The sequence below is a fragment of the Hippocampus guttulatus genome, chromosome 14 (assembly GCF_054856545.1).
Source record: "Hippocampus guttulatus isolate MCC_2025c chromosome 14, RoL_Hgut_1.0, whole genome shotgun sequence".
NCBI classification, from domain to species: domain Eukaryota; kingdom Metazoa; phylum Chordata; class Actinopteri; order Syngnathiformes; family Syngnathidae; genus Hippocampus; species Hippocampus guttulatus.
In genome coordinates, this window is record NC_141274.1 from 15,001 (window position 1) to 33,835 (window position 18,835).

An 18,835-nucleotide genomic window follows, 5' to 3' on the forward strand; every position below is an offset into this window, starting at 1 on the left:
ACCTAACCCCAACCCTACCCCTAAACCCCAACCCCTAACCCAAACCCTACCCCCTAACCCTCAACCCAAACCCTAACCCTACCCCCTAACCCTCAACCCCTAACCCTCAACCCCAACCCTAACCCCACCTCTAACCTAAACCATAGCCCAATTTTAAACACTAAACCCAAACCGTCTGTATGCCAAACCCGAACAGCCCAAATGCGTCATCTCATAACCCTAACACCTGACTATCCTCTTGAACAAAATCCCTCAAACCCTTCCTCTGAATGCCTAATCCTTAATGCCTATACATCTATCCACCTAACCAAAGATGCCTTTCTGCCTCACCCAAATTTCTAACCCCAAACTCAAACCTCAAGTGTTAACCCTTAACATCGTGCCTTCACCTCAAACCGTGACACTTTCAACCCTTTATCTTTTAATCCCTAATCCTACCCCTCACCACTTTAACCATATCCCAAATGCTCACTCTAAACTTTAACCTTCATCCTAATTTCCCTTTACCCTGAAACCCAGGGGTGTCCAAACTCTGTCCCGAAGGGCCGCTGTCCTGGCTGTTTTGCATCTCTCCCGCCTGCAACACGCCCGATTCAGATGATCAGCTCATCAGGCATCTCTGAAGCAGCATTACAACGATCCTGATTATTTGTATCAGGTGTGTTGCTCCCTGGGGGAGCTGGAAAACAGGCAGGACAGCGGCCCTCGAGGACCGAGTTTGGATACCCCTGGGTTTGAGGGTGTAAGGGAAATTAGGATTCAGGTTGAGGTTTAGAGTTAGCATTTGGAATATGGTTAAAGTGGTTAGGGTTAGGATTAGAGGTTAAAAGATAGGGTTGACAGTGTTAGGGTTTTATGGTTGAGGGCACGATGTTCAGGGTTAGCGCTCGAGGTTTGAGATTGGGGTTAGAAATTAGGGTAAAGCAGATAGGCCTCTTGGGTTAGGTGATTAGCTGTATAGGGCATTAAAGGTTAGGCCTTCAGAGTAAGGGTTCGAGGGATTTTGTTCAAGAGGATAGGCAGGTGTTAGGGTTAGGCGATGATGCATTCAGGATATTCGGGTTCGGCATACAGGCGGTTTGGTGTTTTTGACGCCTTTGGAAGGATACGGGGGTTAGGGTTTAGAGTTTAAAGTTGGGCTATGGTTTAGGTTAGAGGAAGGGTGTGAGGGTTCGAGGTCATTCTGAAATGTGATCAGTTAGTCACTGCAACCCTAAAGAACACACGTTTGGGGTGTTATAGGTTGGAGTTGGGAAGGGGAGTTAGGGTAAAGTATAGGATTGAGGTTAGGATGAGTGTTAGGGGTGGTGTTACGTTTGGAGGTGATACATAGTTATCACAACACTTGCAGCTGAATCAAAGCGCTTTACAGAACACTTCACATCAAATCACAAATGCAGTCATTTAACACAACAAGCATTAGTCGGTTAGGCAGTTAAGCGATTATGGTTTGGCGGTGAGAGTTACGCATTTTGGTGCCTGGTAGATGAACAAATACTGCATCTGCAAGACGGAAAGGAACCAGGACAGTTTGTGTGAATTTACCACACCGTATGTACAAACGAGGTTTTGGGGCAGTTCTGACTCACGTCCGTCTGGAAGAGCTGCAGACGCTGCTCTCGGATTTCCAAACGAAGCCAAACACGTCCACTCCTGCCCGGCGTGCAGCTTGTCTGTCATCCTGACAATCACGATGAACCTGCCTGTCTGACCGACACTGGCGCTGGGGTAAACATCAGGCATGTCAACTTTGGATTGATGTCACCAGAGTTATGAATGGAACTATTAATTGATTTACTATTAGGGTGTTAAGACTTGCGCCGAATTTTCTGACCTCATCAAGTAGTTTCAGCAGCTATCTTCTTAATATTAGCCAAAGAAATATTTTGAAGTGCGATGCCTTCGGTGTACATGCAGTGGACCACAATGGACGCCAAGGGCGGATTGGGCGCCTTTGACTTTCTTGGGGAACTTGAGCATGCCGAGGGGAGAGATGGGCCAGCTGGTGAAATGGAGCTGCGTGACCACACGTGTCATCTTGCCGGCATCGCAGGGTTGCTATGCGATGAACATAAAGTGTTATTGGCAAACCTTGCTAAGAACGAGCCATTCGATACTTCTGCCAGTGTATGTGTTGGATGTAGAACTTGAATTTACACATCGCATAATCCACCAGGATGGCAGAGTCCTCCACTGCCACGCACACATTCCCGTAGGTCCAGCAGCCCTGATCCAGCCAGTACTGTCATACATGTCAATGGACATCTTTCATTTTGTTTCAAATTGCAATTTCAGAACCCTTGGAATGTTAATTCTCCACCATCGCTTTGACTATTCCTCCATTTTTGTCTTGCCACTTGCAATGGCAAGGAATTTGAGATTTAACTGAAGAAAATGAGGGTGCGACCCGAATGAAATTTTTTGGGAGGATTGGGGGGGGGTGGTCAGATGCCCCTTTTATGCCACCATTTTTCCACCTGTTTTGATGCATGACAAACACTCACTTCCTCTCCTTCAGGTGCGCCAGCATGACAACAGTCAACACCTGCTCCCAAATCATCCTCCAGAGATCAGCTATCGTGTCCTCTTTCGACCTGGCACAACAAAAATCTTTATTTTTTTTGTGAAGTAACGTGAATCAGGTGAGCATCAACATACCTTGTGTTGCTGAGAATTTCTTTATGGTGAAACCCTGTTCAAGACTTGGAAGAAAAATCATACAATTATCTACCACTCACGTCAATGTTGAAGGTGTATGAGTGTTAGAGGGTCAGGTGTTTGGGTGAGCCCCTTTGGCCCTGTACAGCAAGCAGCGATAGCTGCCCTCTGCTGGTCAAACTTTGTCACTGCAAACTGAAAGAATACAGGTCGAGGGTGTCCGAAGTTGGTGTGTGGTTCGTGTTAGGATTAGTGGTTTCGGAGTAGGGTGAAGTCTGGATGTGATACATCGTTACTTACGTTGAGCGTACACAACAGCTGGTTTGAGGTTAGGTGTTGGGGTTGAGCATGAGGATTGGGGTGTGAGGGTAGGCGTGTCCAGCTCTGGGGCTTGAGGGCCACTTAGCTGCCCGTTTTCCAGCTCAGACCGGTGCAACATACCGGATTTAGATGATCAGCTCATCAGCCAGCATTAGAACGATCCTGGTTATTTGAATCAAGTGTGTTGCTCCTGGGAGATGAAAAACAGGCAGGACAAGGTCCTTGATGCTAGAGTTTGGACACCCCTGGTTTAAGGAGTGAGGGGGTTGGAGTTCGGTGGTTTGGGTTTCTTGTTAAGAATCAGGTTTGGGATCGGAGGTCAGAGTAAGGCTAACGGTTTGGATTAGGCAGTAAACGTAAGGCAGGTTTGACAGGAGATGTTTGACATTATGGGTAAGGGGGAGACTCGGGGTCCACGGCAGGCGATGCGGGCCTAGTGACTAGGCCGGGCCAGTCCTGCCAAACCCCTCAAGCCGCGACGCAGTCCGAGCAGGGCCGCAAACCCTTGCGAGAGGAGCGCAGAGGCCGGACCAGTGAGCCCACGCTGCGGAAGGCCTGCGAACCAACGGCCCAGCCGTTAATGGCCGCGTGCCAAACTTAACCCATCCACGAGTCCATCAGCGCTACGCCAGTGCAACGCCGAGCCTGACGTCGGCCTGTTAAGATCCATCCTTACTTCGAGGCGGACCTTACCTGAATGGCTACCCGGTGGAGATCGACGGTACAAGAATCAGAGACCCTCTTCTCGATATACTCTCATGACGGGAGTGCACCGCCAAAAGGGGCCCCCCCCTTCAGGAATAAACCCCGCAGTGGAAGGGGGAGCCCGCCGAGACCAAGCCGTTGTCCAGGAACGCAGGTGGTGAGGCCGCCGGCCCCAAGCCGCTGTGACGTCTGGAGGGATAAACCTGCCCGCCCAAGATCCAGTGGCGTGACGTAGGCACCTCCAGGAGCGCTGGCGTAATGATCTTCTTCAGCAGGATGTGCTGTCTTTAATAAGGGGGTTTAAATCGCCTTTATAAAGGCGCCCCTTAAGGAATGTGGCTCCAAGAGAAAGGCGGTGTAGAATGCATTGGAATTTGTTTAATCACGCCACCCCTTACAGTCAAGGTGTCACATCAAATTTGAAATGATCACATTCGGTCATCACAAACTGAATAAAATATGAATATTTTATAAGAAATATAAGAAATAACGTACCTAAAACATACATTTAAACAAAATTTACATACTTCCTGAGTGCCGCAATGAATGCTGGGAAAGTATAGTTTCCAGCCCAGCATTCCGCCACGCAGACCATTCAAATATAGAAATGCATACAACTCAAATATTCCTTAAAATACATCGTGAAGATTGGAAAAGTGTCAGAATGCCATTTAATTTTTTTTCCAGAATATCATTAAATCAGGAAAAGGAGCAAGAGCGGAAGCCATTTTACATTTAATGTAAAGGCGACGGAATAGCTCCCAACATGCTTTGCGGCACGAAGAATCGAGTTTAAATGCATGTTTTGTGACACTTATTTTCTTGTTTATTTTGGATACATCATTTATTCAGTCATCGTTCTCTCTTTTCATTATCAGCCCAGATTGATTTCAGTTTGCTTCATAAATGTGTTTAAAAGTGGCACCGTGAGTCTACAAGAAGGTTGGATTAGAAGCCTATTTATTTTTCATAAATGCTCCCACAAAGCTTTGCAGCACTAAGAATCGCGTTTAAATGCATGTTTTGTGACACTTATTTTCTTATTTGTTTTGGATACATTTATTCAGTGGTTTTTCTCTCTTTTCATAATCAGATAAGATTGATTTCAATTTGCCTTCATGAATTGGTTTTTAATGTGGTACCGTGATTGAACTGGAAGTTCAGACAGGATGGGTGCGATGTCGCGGCCTGTCCACCGGAGGGAGACACACACAGGCCTTCGGAGAGTGTGGCTTTGAGATAGATGATTCAACACGAGTTGATACGTGGACGAATTTGGAATGAAAACCTAAATCATCCAACAGCTAGTCGTATGACGGCAAAGAATTCTTTGCGAATGCCATTGTTGTTTTTGCTGCTGCGAAAAGGCTCCCAAGGGGGTGTCAACGAGCAGAGGGGAAGTCCTATCCAAAATGGAGGGGTGCAGTGGGGCAAGGTCTCCACCGGAGGGAGCCATATTCGGGGCTCGGAGATGCTGGCTTTTCTTTTATTTAAAACGATCATTTAGTCGATGAGTTGATAAACGGAAGATTGAAGAGAAACAAGCACCCGACTCATTCAACAGCTCGTGATATGACAGGACATTAAATGAGTTAATGAGGTCCGGTCGCAAAATTGCTACTTCTCTTGAGCCTTTGGATTACATCCAATTAAAAAAATAATAAAAACAGGCAAGGATTGGGGCAGTTTGAATAGAAAATACATATTGACCATAGATCTTGTTTTTTAACTCGCGAATGTATAATACAAGCATCCCTTTCGCAGTCAACACTGACGTGTTTATCATCAATTCAAGCCGAGCTGTATTTTGTTCAATTCTAGTCCAGTTAATTTTATTAACGTCCCTTCTTATATTGATCATCGGCAATGCCTTCATTGTAATCACTATTTTTGGATCAATTCGCCCACTATCAAGTTTCAGCTGCAACACACAAGCATTGATGGTGTTTGTGTTGGTTTGGTTCAACTTACCAAAGAGCTCAAAGTTGAAAGCTGCTCGAGACGCCGAAATGCAGCGAAATCCACAGTGTGAGCAAGTTTCCGCGCGCCAGCATTTTCACTCCTCAAGTGTCAGAATCAAACACAGTAATAGTGACACGAAAGCGCCTAAGAGAGCAACCCCAATTTGAGTCACTCCAACTTGAAAGAAAACATGTCATAAAGGTCACCTATTTGCTGGTCATAAAGAAGTCTTAAGATTCAAGGAATGAGCATGACCCAAATCAATCCGTATTAAAAAAAATAAAAACTAAAAATCAAGCAAATCCTGTCCAATCTAGTCACAATGTTTTCGCAGATTAGCCACAGCACTTTGGTTCCAGGAGCTGCGGTAACAAATTTAAAATGTCCACCTAAGCCCGACTGGAGTCAATCAACTTGATTCCCTTCCCCGCGGCTGGCTAATCAAGGCAAATCATACCGGCTGTGTGCCGTCCTTCCAAACTTGTGCAAAAACAGCTCGCCGCGCCTCTCCATTCTCTTGGCTGCAAGAAAAAGGATTTTGGCACAAATCTTGTTGGCGCAAACAAGTCTGGAGTTGATGCTCACGAAGAAAGTCACAATGTGACGTGAGGAGCACGCGAGCTTGTTCGCGCGTTGCATGCATGCAGCGTGTGTGTCCAGTGTGCTGGAGAACGAAACAACAGCGTTCAAAGAACCCGTCTCTCCTGGAAATCGGTTTGTTCTCAATGGAAGACGGTGCAGTCCTGGAGCGAGTCTCTGTCACAATCGCTCCGCATTGCCGAGACCTCGGTGTCCTTGACGGTCACGACCGAAGCCGCGACGGCGACAGCCCCGACGACGGCCCGTCCGTCTCGTATTTGGTTCATTTTTTGTGCCTCGTGTAAAATTAAAAAGGAATAATCTTAGGTGAGTATGCGTTGCTCCGAAAGAAGATCGTGAATACCGGATCGCCCGCAGAAAAGGACTTTTGGACAGCGGGCAAAGCGACCGCAATTTCTCCACTTAATCTTCTCCTGCGGCCGACGTCGCAAGCGCATTTAAGCTCAAGCTTCCTCCTCGGAACGAGCTCAAATGGGTTGAGCTCCCTAGAGAGGGAAATGACCTCTTGCGTTTATGGTGGCGTGACAAGGCAGATCTGGAAGCCTTCATTCTAAGTGAATTCAAGAACGGTCAATGGTCGCGACATGCCGCGCGCCCCCCCCCCCCCCCCCAAACAAAAAAACTTTATGCTTTGTGTATTTTGGCCAAAGAAATTCAGCAAGTTAAGTTAGCCTTCCCTCTTTATATCAGCATTATTATTTACATCAATACACATTTGAACAGCTTTGTCATTTTGTAAGCTAGCGTAGCACCAGTATTGTCTGGTCATTGTCTTCACTTCCTTTGTATCGTTCACAGTGCATCCTTCTACTTGAGTGGCAAGCATTTAAGGCCATTTCAGGTTAGTCGGGTTGCGCCGTGGCTGTTTTGTGATTTTCTTTTTTCTTTACTCTTCCCCCTCAAAAGTAGTCTGCCTTCCACCGGGCCTATAGTGGAGCTCATCGTCCGAGTCCTCAGCCTGGGGTTGCGAGCAGCCGTTACACTTGTTCTGCAGACGTCTCCTTAGCTGGAACGTGCGCTCGGTGTTTGAAAACGTGTATTCTTGCTCCTTCAGTTTGGCGTAGTAGTCGGAAAATTTGTTGAAAAGAATGGAGATGGGCATGCCGTTGAGGATGATGCCAAAGGAAATGCAGCCAAAGGCCACGCAGCGCCCCAGATAGGAGATGGGGACCACGTCTCCGTAGCCTACGGTGGAGATGCTCACCTAACGGGGAGGACAAAACTTACAACTCAACAAAATGGAAAAAAAATATGTCTTCTGAATGAAAAAAAAACCCCATATATATATACAGTATATATATACATTTGATTAAAATTTGCTGTTGACCGCAGTTACCTTAATCGTCGATTGATCTGTCACTTATGTCGAATAATCAGATGTTTTTCATAAACGAGTTGAAATTTCCATCCCGTTCTTCAAAAATATGACATAATTATAGAATTCACAAACAGAAATAAATAATTCACTTCCTATTTTGGTTCGCGACATGTCAGAGAATAGGCAAAAAATCTTCATTGATAATTGCCCACAGTAAAAACAATTGTTTTATTTCGAATGGTTGCAAAGATAATCGGTCCGCTTTCGCGGAGGACTACAGAAATCGGATCATATCGATTGATAAATTCCCAACATATTGTAAATTAAAAAGGATATTATACGACTCATCCATTATCAAATATGACGGATGAGTTGGTTATCGACAAGCCGTCGATTAATCCTTTCACCTCGAGTCGATTGTGTTATTTGTAATAATGGTATTAACCGATCATGCTAATTTTGTCAAAAGGATTTTTTTTCTTTATTCTTATCATCATCATCATCATCAAAGGTTGCTGAGCTATTTAGGAATGAGCGGTAAATGCCTCGAAACATCAGGTCAGCGAGCGCTCCTTACCGCCGCCCACCACCAGGCATCGGGAATGCTGCTGAACGGCGTTCCGGGCTGGTCCACCTCCACCGAATGCATCAGAGCCGAGAAGGTGAAGATGCCCATGGCGATGAAGAGAAACAGACAGCACACCTGAAAGATCACAACGCAACGGTCACGGTCACCCTCGTGTTGTCGGGGATGCTTTTCTCTCTCATTGTCGATTTGACAGTTTCGCAGACACCGCCTTTACGGCAGCCCCGATACATTTGCTTCTTCTACTTTCTCCCTTTCGTAGCTTTGCTGCTGCAAATTGGGAATTTCTCCACTGCGAGACGAATAAAGGTTTTTCGGAGTCTATTATTCTTAAAACATTTCATCGGTTCAATCTTAACACGTTCGACACACAATCATAGAGTTGGACGCCGTCAAATGCATGGCGAGAATGTTTTGAATTTGGCATTTATTTTGGTTTGGAAACGAAGGAGCTCTTCACATTTTCACTTGGCTCGGATCGGACTTTTGTTCTGGCGAAAGCATAAAAATAGCCCCGCACATTTTCGAGTGTCCTTTTGATGACGCGCCGCTTAAATATTCAGCACGTCCATACGCCACGACCGAGAGGAGGACGGATTATCTCGGCCTGGGAGAGGTGCTCGCCGACCCGGACTTGGGGAGAAAGCTATTGAGAAAAAAAAAAAAAAGTTCAGCCCATGAAAAACCACTCGTTTTATTTTCCGTGTTGGCATTCGTACCTTTCGATCGATGATAAGAACGTCGATAGGACCACATCTACGTCCCCTCTCCAAAGCGGCGTTTTCCCACTTTGACAATATCACACAGCACACCGCCTCGAAGGCCCCAAAAAGCCTCGACCGCGAAATAACGACGACGTCAACTTCATCTCCACGCGGGCCCGTCGAGTTCAACGCAAAGCCGCCGTCCAAATGGCGCTGGGATTAATTCTACCTTCCGTCACACGCCACCCCGAGACAATTGGTCATCTTTGCGGCAAGTAGCCGGCACCGAATGAAAGGAGATCGCTCGCGGCGGCGGCGGCGACCGATTGCGCGTCGGTCGGACGTTCCCACCTGCTCGGAACACTGACGGATGGTGAAGCCAAAGGCCCTCATGCCCGTGGAGTGACGGGCCAACTTGAGGATGCGAAAGATGCGCATCAGCTTGATAACTTTCAGCACCTTGCTGACTTTGCTGACCCTCGCCATGGCCTTCAAATCTTCCTGCGCGCTCACGTCCTCCGAATCGATGACAAAGGTCTCAAACACGATCTGCACGAAGTAGGGCATGACGGCCACGACGTCGACAAAGTTGAGCGCGCTCTTGACAAAGTGCTCGACGTCGGACGTGGTGAGCAAGCGCAAGAAGTACTCCAGGGTGAAGAAGAGAATGGAGGCGATCTCCACCCACTCCATGTAGGTTTTGCCGGCCAGCTTGTATCGGCGCAGTTCTTCCACCGTGTTCATGGTCATGGAAACGATGGAGATGAGCACAAAGAGACTGGAAAAGACGGCGAAGGCTTTGGCCGACATGGACGAGTACGGGTTCTCCATCAGGTCCCAGAGGATCTTCCGAAGGTTGCCCAGAAACATGCTCTTGTAGCCCTCGTCGTCCTGGTGAGGCTTGATCTCATCGATCAGCTCCTGGTTGACCTTCAGTTGGTCTCTTATGTCGTCCACCTTCTCCTCAAACAGAATGCGGCAGCACCTGAGGAGAGGGAGAAGATGTAAGCCACGCGGACTCTTTCAACGCGCCCCCCCCCCCCACGACCCTCCTAAGGGGAACCTGGACATGCGTGGTGGGGACAAAGACTGTTTGAAGGTCTCCCATTTGAACGCTGTCCTCACAGTCCTTGAGGAATACCCCCAGACATGACGTGCACTCTTACCCCCCACCCCCCCCTACCCCTTTGACCAGGAGCGGCGCCGGACGCGCCGAGAACACGTGCGGTTCTCTGGACGGCTTTAACGGCAACGACGTCCGAGAGGGCCGCCGGGGACCTCTGCCGCGATTGAAGACGCCGGGTCGGGCGCGCCCCCGCGAGGGCCCCTATTCAGCCCGTCTCGCACGTCTCCCTCCTCCGAGGCGCTCGATTCAAAGGATCGGCGCCGAATTTGAACGAGGTTTGTCGGAAAAGAGAGAAACGGGCCGGACGGGACCTCTGTCGCGATTGAAGACGCCGGGTCGGGCGCGCCCCCGCGAGGGCCCCTATTCAGCCCGTCTCGCACGTCTCCCTCCTCCGAGGCGCTCGATTCAAAGGATCGGCGCCGAATTTGAACGAGGTTTGTCGGAAAAGAGAGAAACGGGCCGGACGGGGGCTCTGTCGAGGGCCAGAACAGGGCACCCCCGACGTCAGCGATCCTTTGGCTGGAACGTGCGTTTGCATCTACGGGTCCCGCGATCGGTCGGCGACCGGTCCGAGGGGTGCCCGGCGGGCTCCGGCCGCTTTTGTCGTCCGATTGGACTCGGAGGGGGGTAGCGTTCGGCGGGAATATAAGGAAGTAAGGCCGCACCTGGGGGTGTCCTTCAGTTTCATCCCCCAAAAGGCCATCTCTTCCTCAAAGTTGACGGGGCACAGACTGTCCATCACCCACAAGACGTTGCTGCAGTAGTAGTGGAAGATGTAGTGGAAGAACGTCGGGTCCCTGTCAAAGAAGAATTCGTCGCTCAGCACGTTGTAGTCGTCGCACAGCGTCAGACGCTTGGCCGGATCTTTGCACAGGGCCAGGATTCCGATCCTGGTTTTGGGATGTCGCAGGACCAGATGCTCGGGGATGTGGAACACCTTGCCGCCCACGTTGAGGTTGACGACGTTCGCTTTCCTCAGTCGCGACGGATCTTCGCCCGGCGCTTTCCCGGCGTCCAGGTTGTCCATGGACGTCCACGGCTTCACCGAACTGTCCTGAGAAAAAGGGAATTCGCTCTCTTGCTCCTCGATGCTTTGCGAGAAGCTCTTCTCCCGTTGGACGGTGGCAAAAAGACTGGAGCGCCGCTTCTTCAGCACTTTCAGCTTGGGTTTTAGAGCCTCCATGGCGGCGGCCGCTCGCGGCGCCCTCCGCCCGACAAATCCAAAGTCTATCGGCGGACGGCCGATGGATCGCGGGGTGGGTGCCGACGGGTTTGAAGAAGCTCCGGTTCTGGTGTCTCGGCGTGCGAGGAGATTAGCCGCATCGAGTTGGGGATTCGCTAATCTTATCGCTGCTCTTTCTGTCCAAACGCCAAGTTAAAAATACTCTCGGCAGGGATTAGTCTTGCGATTTAAGGCTTGGAGCTTTGACCGCCACCACAACCCGGCAAGTCGGGACTATGGTCAAGGGCAAACCATGCGGCTCAATAACTTGCTTCTCAAAGACCAGCGTTGTCCTCGGTTTATTTCTTAGAAAAGAATCTTCCCTTCTTTTATAAGTCAATTCGAATGCGCGCGCTCCTGATGAGAACGCCGAATATAAAAGGTCCTCGATGCATTCTTATAGATGAAATGTTTTTAATTTGACTTTGTTATATATCGGAGTCTGCGGTTGGCGCGTGGCTCGTCTTCGCCTACTCCGCTTTCCTCCCGCGTTGCAAAATCACGCGTGGCGGGTTACCGGAAGCGCTCCAAATTGTCCCGAGGCGCGATGGCGAGCGCTCGTCTACGTGTGCCCCGCGATGGGCCGTCAACCGGCGGAGGGCGTACACCGCCCGCCGCCCCAAAGACAGCCGAGATAGGCTCCGGCATGCCCGCGACCCTCCCGAGGAGAAGCGAGGTACAAAACGGACGGACGGAAAGGCCGAGTCCGATCCTGAAAACCATCCGACAGTTGCTGGGATGGCGGCTTGCTGTTCGACGCGACTGTAAACCGCAACAACAACCCACATTTCAACTCATTTTGAGCAATTCCAAAACATTTCGATGACGTACTTCCAATGGACATACAAAATATGCACCGGCCTGTTCCAAAACATTAATTCAAAGAGAGACAAAGATAAAAAAAAGAAAACAAAAATGAAATCCTTTCAAGATTGCCAAGTTAAAAAAAAAAAAAGGGGTGGGGGGGGGGAGACAATAATGCAGTTGCGCATAAATTGTTTACGATGATACTAATGCAGCGTGTTATACCGGAGACAAATTCCTTGTGTGTTCTACATACTTGGCCTGATTCTGATTCTGAAGAAAACTTTCCCAATCAGAATTACGTACTTACGTAGGGTGGGTGTCGGAGGGCGCCGGCCGCCGTTTAAAGCGCCAGTGGTCGGGGGCTTGTCCCGCATCTTGTACGACGAGCTACGCGCCACAGAGAGCTTCCGGGCCACCGGAGCTTTCTCATTGTTCAAACGGAAATGGCTTTCAAACAAGTTGGGAGTAGAAAATTCAAATGAGCATCTAAATACATTCGAGTGAGGGAAATGATGAAGTGGCGTCCGTCAATTCTGCGCATCTTGCTCAAAGCGATCCGTGGCGGCGCTTCGTGCCGGCCCAGCTTCAGCCGTTCGGCCGCACTCTCCGGATCGCTCACCGTCGCCACAGATTTCTTTTTCCAGAAGTTCTACCGCACATTTTGAGGATTCCAAAAGCTCAGATGTTTACAACCAAGTAAGGACATTCCGTTTGCAACTTTGAAGAGACTTACCACTACTGTGAACGACCGTAAAAGGCTCGACCTGTACAGTAAGCCGAGCCAAGCGGTGAAACGGCACCGAGCTTCTCCCGGAGCCCCCCAAAAGAAGCGTGCAAACCGATTCTTTCAGTGAGCATATTTATTTGAAAAAGCATTCAACGAGCCAGACGTCAGCCGTGGCGTGTGAAATTCAAAGAGTCATCTGCTCCACGGCGTCCACTCGGCGCCGCAATTTCAGTGGGCTCTGCGCGGGGGTGAAAAAGAGCAAGTCAGAACATGGACTGCCATTTGCGACGCTCACATTCGATATGCCACTAGCGCATCTGCGACCGAGCCCGGAGAAACAAGTGCGGCCACGCTAAACGCTTTTGCCCGCATACGCTGCGGTGAGCTCACCTATCGCAGCCTCCTGGCTTCTCTTTCGGACTCCAGAAGCGTCAGCACATCTCCTTCCCTGACCGGCCCCTTCACGTTCCTGATGATGGAACGGTTGCTGTCGTCCATGAACTCGACGCGGACCTACGGGGAAGAAGCCGCGCATTCGTTCTTCAAGGCCCGACATTTTACTTTGGGAGTTTCTATGCCCGAGGAAATCATGCCATTTCTTTTAATTGCTCTCAAAGTCATTCCAAATGTCTCCGTTCCTCTCGCTATGGTGCCGACATACGGCGACGGGCACAATTTGTGCCTCGGTTCAATAAAAGGGGCTAAACACTGAAAAAGAACTGTCCGCGCCTAATATGTTGTAGCAGTTCAATATAAAAATGTTATCCAGTGCTGGAGGAACTTTTTGCTCAAAGGCCACATTTTTGTGAACGCATGAGAGCTTGTTTTTGAGATGAGCTTTATAAAGGACAAAAAAGGCTAAATGCAATGTTTAAAATGATTGATGGTTTAAAGCCAGGCTCCGCTATGACCAAACCTGCTACACTGACGAGGCTCGACACCAAAAAAATAAAAAAGATCTTATGGAGTTAAGCAAAAATCCCAAAGCCAAAATTAATTTCTTGGTAGAACGCATCCAATTTTCCATCCTGTGATCGAAGGTCCATCTTTTAAAATCTTACCACTATTTGTGTTGCCACTATCATAGATAAGTAATTAGACACCAAAACAGGCAGGGGAATATTTGGTACTCGTGTGAGGATATATCATTTCCCAATCACAGACATTTGTGAATATCGACGCCAAAGGATATTTAATTTTTTAAAAAAGCCGTCAAACTGTTGAAGAGACAAGCTCGCCTCATGCTAACGGTTAGCAAGCCTACCTGTGTGCATTGTCCCTGGGAGCCAGTTCTTCCAAGCACCCTGGTAACCTGAAAGTTTCAAAACAAAGGTGTTATTATCGGAGCGTACTAGCCAAACGATGTCGAAAATGATAACGCCGGAAATCGCGCGTCGACGACGACGTTTTAATAAGTCGTATGCTAAGCTGATCTCAGCTTAGCTTTCCGCGTTAGCACCGGGAGCGACGGGCCTTCGCAACGGAACGGCAGGTCGAGGGGAACAGTAACTAATCCGCTCCAACTGTGTCGTTTAGCTCCAAGATTTCAATTCGTTGTATGAAATAAGGTTACGTTTCGGAGATATATAGACGCCAAATCGAAAATCACACTTAATCGCAGCTTTTCTTACTCTTGCGATCTTGATCGGCTGCACGCGGCTGGCGTCCATGTTGGTAGTTTCGACCGGAAAGGACGTCACCGAGAAAGCGGAAGTACTTGAACACAACGGCGATGACGCTCCCTCCGAAATTGGACATGTCTTTCTTGATGTAGCGCTTTTCCTCTTCGTCCCCGTCAAATAAAAACAGAGTAAAAGGCAGTCAAACGGTGTCCTCAACATGATACAGTACGTTGGATCACCCGAAGGAAGGCATGAGCTTCATCTCCAATTCAAGTTTCACCATCCCCAGGATGAGTTTTAATGAAGCACGATGTCTTCGAGTAGAAAAAATGCTCTCTCTCTCTCTCTCTCTCTATCTATAGCCCACACTTATACTTTATTGACATAAGAGTAAGGCTTACTTTAATAAATATGCAAACTTAATTTTCATTTGTTGCCGAGTAGTTCCTGTACTTGTGGTTATTTCCGCTTCATATTTAAGGTCATTGTTTTTCAATGTTCCCGAAGACAATGCCGGGCGAGATGTTTCGGCCAGTAACAGAGATGTTCGGTTTTGGGGCGCAGGGCTCACTCAAGCGGATTGAAGGGCCAATCGACAAGAGACGTTTTCCAGCACGGCGATGCCCCAAAACGTACCGCCGGGGAGGTGTTTGAAAAAGAAACGGATGGCCTAAAAAGTCTCCAGAGTTCAACTCAGAGGCAAACCCGTGAAGCGTTGATTTACTTGCATGTATTTCTTTTTCCAAGAAGCTCAAAGGATTTAGCGCAATTCCTGCGCAAACCTGCAAGAAACGTCTCATTGGTGCGCTTGCTAACAAGGGTTTCTCTTTGTTTTTTTTCCACCAACACACTCACTTCAATCATTACAACTGCACATGATGTAACTTGACAACAAAAGAACAGGACGGGCCCGACTCAGGTGACGGAACACACTCGGCCGTCTAGAAAGGGTGCGCTAGCAAACAATTACAAGCTACGTCATCCCCGTCGCTCTTCCCGAGTTCGTCTGACTTCAACGAGCCGAGGCCACCTCCGTATTTGTCTCCGTGTCGCCGAGGTTGAGTCTGCATGCGGTCGAACAACGGCAGCAGCGAAACATGCTTTCACATGCTTCTCAGCAACATAAAAGCTCAGAACATCAGTTAAGAACAAGGCCACCGTGTCATCGGTCCATAAATGTTTTTTTTTAATACAGGTGCTATAAATCTGTACGGCTCTATTGAATTCAAAGAGCAAATGATCAACTTGGCATCGTTCCAAGATTAGGCTTCTCAAACCAAGTACCACTGAAAAAACGCATTTGGTTCTCCACACGCAGCCCCAATAAGCAAAAAATAATAATAATAAGCTCAGCAGTAGGCCTCGGTTGTCCTCCAAAATGAGACTCTGCTTTTCTTGGTCAAAGTGTCCATCGGAATATCATCGTTGTAAGTCACTGCAACACGGTGCCGCTTGAGGGCTTGGGCAAATATTCCGTTGACATCGAAGCAACGGCGCACGGGATTCACGTCCCTTACGTACGGGGACGTCGGAGGGAGTCACGTTCTCCCATCGCTCGCAAAGAGGTCACGTCCTCGGTGGGAACGGGGCACGCTCCCGACGGGCGTTTCTCAGGCGCCCGCGGCAAACTTTGGGGAGAGAAACTCGCAGAGCTCTTTCCTTCGGTCATTTGCGCAAATCCCTCGACACGATCCGCGTGCTTTTGTGCCATTTTAAGCGTGGGATCTTCCCTTGACCTTTTGAAAAGTCTTCTCTTGGCTTTTTCCTCCCGGCATATCTGGCGGTTCGCGAGCAGCCGCTCCCGCTCGCACGCACTCCGACCGTGAGAACGGCCAGGAGATAGCGCGCGCGCTCAACGTAGCGAGCGCTTCGACGAGGTCGCCGAAGAATAGAAAAGGCGGGAAACCGGGGCGGCGCGCGTGCGCCGCGGGGAACTCGGAGCGCGCGGCGAGGTCAACCGCGTTCGCTCTCCAGCTCCCAGATGCGCAGTTGCACAACCCGTACATTCTGTCCTTTTCTGCGGGAGCCCGCTTCGGCCCGCCGGCATTTCCCGAGCACTTTCAAACAGCCGTCGCTGCGTACAAAGTGCTGTACATGGAGCGATTTAACACGCACAATAAACAGTAAGACAAATCGGTAAAAAAGGCGGTAGAAAGCACCAAACAGAAAAACCGAGAACAAATCCAAGTCGTGCCGAGTCGAATGCCAAAGACTACGAGTGAGTTTTGAGGAGGCTTTTGAAGATGGGCAGCGAGGAGGCTTGCCCAATGTTCAGTGGGAGCTCATTCCAGAGAGAGGGACCGGCAACGGAAAAGGCTGCGTCCCCTCTGAGCCTCAGTTTTAGTTCTCGGTACTTCGAATAATGTCTGGTCCGCGGACCTGAGGCGCCGAGCGAGTGCGTCGGGGCGGATGAGCTGGAGCGAGGCCATTTTAGGGTTTGACAATAAATATACGTTTCTTAAAAAGAACTCTAAAATGTGTGTACCACTTACGAGTACCAGTCAAGAGGCGAGCGGCGGCATTCTGGACCAGCTGAAGGCGCTTCATGGAGGACTGGCGGACTCCTAAGTAAAGGGCATTGCGGTCATCGAGCCGGGATGTGACAACGGCATGAATGACCGTCTCAAAGTGTTCACGTGAGAGGAGAGCTTTTACTTTGGCCAGCCGTCTAAGGTGAAAGAAGCCGGATTTGACGACGGCACCAATTTGCCGATCCAGTTTGAAATCACTGTCCAGTTTAAGGCCCAAGTTTGAGACGGTTGGGACCAAACAATATCACCTCTGTCTTCTTTTCATTGAATCTCGAGACATTTTGTGCCATCCGGGTTTTGATTTCTTCCAGACGGGATAGGAGTGGCCTTCATGAGAAGGCGTCTTTCCCGCTCAGCGGGACATAGATCGGCCAGTCGTCTGCATAGCGGCGGAAGGGAATACCACCTTTCCTTAAGATGGAACCCATGATGTGATGATGAAGGAAACGAGGCGGATGAGCTTTCGGGCCGAAGCGGGACCGGAGGGATCAAAATCAATGGCGTTCCGCGCTCCCCTACGGACGTGACGCCCGCTAGCAGGAGCGGCGCACGAAAGCCGGTCTGAGCGGAGCGTCCGCAATCGGCATCCTTCGCCGCCATCCGAAGGCCCGCGGCGCCGCTGCGGGACGGCATTTCCGGACACTCCCAAATACAACGCGCGCAAAGCGGCGGGACAACGAGCGAGGCCAGCGCTCGTACCGACGAGTGAAGCGCCGCGTGCCGCTTGGCAGACTTTGGCGCTCACTTTTGTAGCAATCGCACGCAGTCGTCACCTCGCGAACGCTTTTGCCTGGCCGGTAAGGTGTAATCGTCCCGCCGAAGTTGTCCTACGAGTGTGCGGAAATGCGACGGGCACGGCCTACTCCTCGCGTCCCATCGTGGCCGAGGCGCATCTGCCGCTTGAGCGTTTAGTAGACGTCGGAGCGACGCCGTCGATCGAGTGATGGGGGCGGGCCGACGCAAAGCGTTTTGCGCAGGTCTCGCGCCACCAGGGGGCGGCGGTGAGCTTTCCCGGCCTTCCCCTTCGAGGGAGCGCGCGGTCGAGGTCGACGACGGGCCGGGCCGCCGGCCACGGCCGCCTCTTATCTTCCTCGGGTTTCCCGCTCTTCTTCACACCTTCCGACTGACGTCGAGTGTCCGCACGTACGTAAGAAAATATGACGACGGTGGGTGACGTTCACGACGTTGGGCTAAAGCGAACGTATGCCATCCGATTCGGAATAAATCGGAACATAATGGCCTTCGAGCGCAATCCGGGACACGCGCGCCGAAAGTAAACCGTTGAACGAGAGCACGCTAAGCAAAACGTTCAACGACGAATGTTCAGTACATCGACGCGGGTGGCCCCGCCATCGACGTTTGCTCGGTGAATCGCCTTCCGTGCGATGCGGCGTCGGCGTTCGTCGCCGCATCTCCGCGGGTTCGTCCGTTCCACCCGCGCTCCGTCGCCTGCGACGGGACTGAGAATGTGCGGCGGGGGTCTACGGATGTCGGGCGCTCGGAATCTGTGGAAAAGGTCGGCGCGCCGCTGGCGGCGGGAGCGGCCGTTTTGGCAAATTGAAGAAGCGGCTGCGCTCGAGCGTCGATCCGTCCCAACCCGTCACGTACTGTAGATTCCTGACTATTTCCACTCACGCTACACTGTTCGTGCCCCCCCCCCACGCACAGTTCCTCGTCCGCACGAACGCTTTACACGTAATTCGGGATTTACAAAGCACACGCGTGCATCGTTCATTCATTCGCTAAGGTGAGAACGGAACGACCGGCGTGGGCGTTACTTGACGGCGGGACTCGTTTCTAGAGGGCCCGTCACGGATGCGTTTGTGACCGGCAGGTGGCACCGTAGGGCTCCGCCCGCAGCCGCGCACCCGCCGTCGCTCACCGTGTCAATCGTTGCCAAGACTCGATGCCCGGCCGCCGAGTGTCGGCTCGTTGTCGCTTTGCGC

General features: G+C 50.2%; 2 protein-coding genes across 2 annotated transcripts; both read right to left on the minus strand.

The window, feature by feature from the left end:
* Positions 1 to 6,908: 6,908 nt before the first annotated feature.
* LOC147194358 (potassium voltage-gated channel subfamily V member 2) lies at positions 6,909 to 11,547 on the minus strand. Its single transcript, XM_086128702.1, has 4 exons — positions 10,646 to 11,547; positions 9,206 to 9,839; positions 8,142 to 8,267; positions 6,909 to 7,450 (listed from the first exon to the last, which is right to left on the minus strand). Exons 1-4 carry the CDS (start codon positions 11,161 to 11,163, stop codon positions 7,133 to 7,135), a joined length of 1,596 nt encoding a protein of 531 aa, XP_085984828.1. The 5' UTR covers positions 11,164 to 11,547; the 3' UTR covers positions 6,909 to 7,132.
* Positions 11,548 to 12,851: 1,304 nt separating this feature from the next.
* rps28 (ribosomal protein S28) lies at positions 12,852 to 14,495 on the minus strand. The gene is made up of 4 exons (XM_086128703.1): positions 14,368 to 14,495; positions 14,001 to 14,048; positions 13,127 to 13,249; positions 12,852 to 12,974 (listed from the first exon to the last, which is right to left on the minus strand). Exons 1-3 carry the CDS (start codon positions 14,404 to 14,406, stop codon positions 13,127 to 13,129), a joined length of 210 nt encoding a protein of 69 aa, XP_085984829.1. The 5' UTR covers positions 14,407 to 14,495; the 3' UTR covers positions 12,852 to 12,974.
* Positions 14,496 to 18,835: the final 4,340 nt, after the last annotated feature.

Coding starts and splice junctions, on each gene's coding strand:
- LOC147194358 (XM_086128702.1), bottom strand. CDS start 11,163: ATGGAGGCTCTAAAACCCAAGCTGAAAGTGCTGAAGAAGCGGCGCTCC. Junction 9,840..10,645: donor AAACTGAAGGACACCCCCAG/GTGCGGCCTTAC, acceptor CCCTCTCCTCAG/GTGCTGCCGCATTCTGTTTG. Junction 7,451..8,141: donor ATGCCTGGTGGTGGGCGGCG/GTAAGGAGCGCT, acceptor CCTCCCCGTTAG/GTGAGCATCTCCACCGTAGG.
- rps28 (XM_086128703.1), bottom strand. CDS start 14,406: ATGGACGCCAGCCGCGTGCAGCCGATCAAGATCGCAAGA. Junction 14,049..14,367: donor AGCCGATCAAGATCGCAAGA/GTAAGAAAAGCT, acceptor TGAAACTTTCAG/GTTACCAGGGTGCTTGGAAG. Junction 13,250..14,000: donor CCCAGGGACAATGCACACAG/GTAGGCTTGCTA, acceptor TCTTCCCCGTAG/GTCCGCGTCGAGTTCATGGA.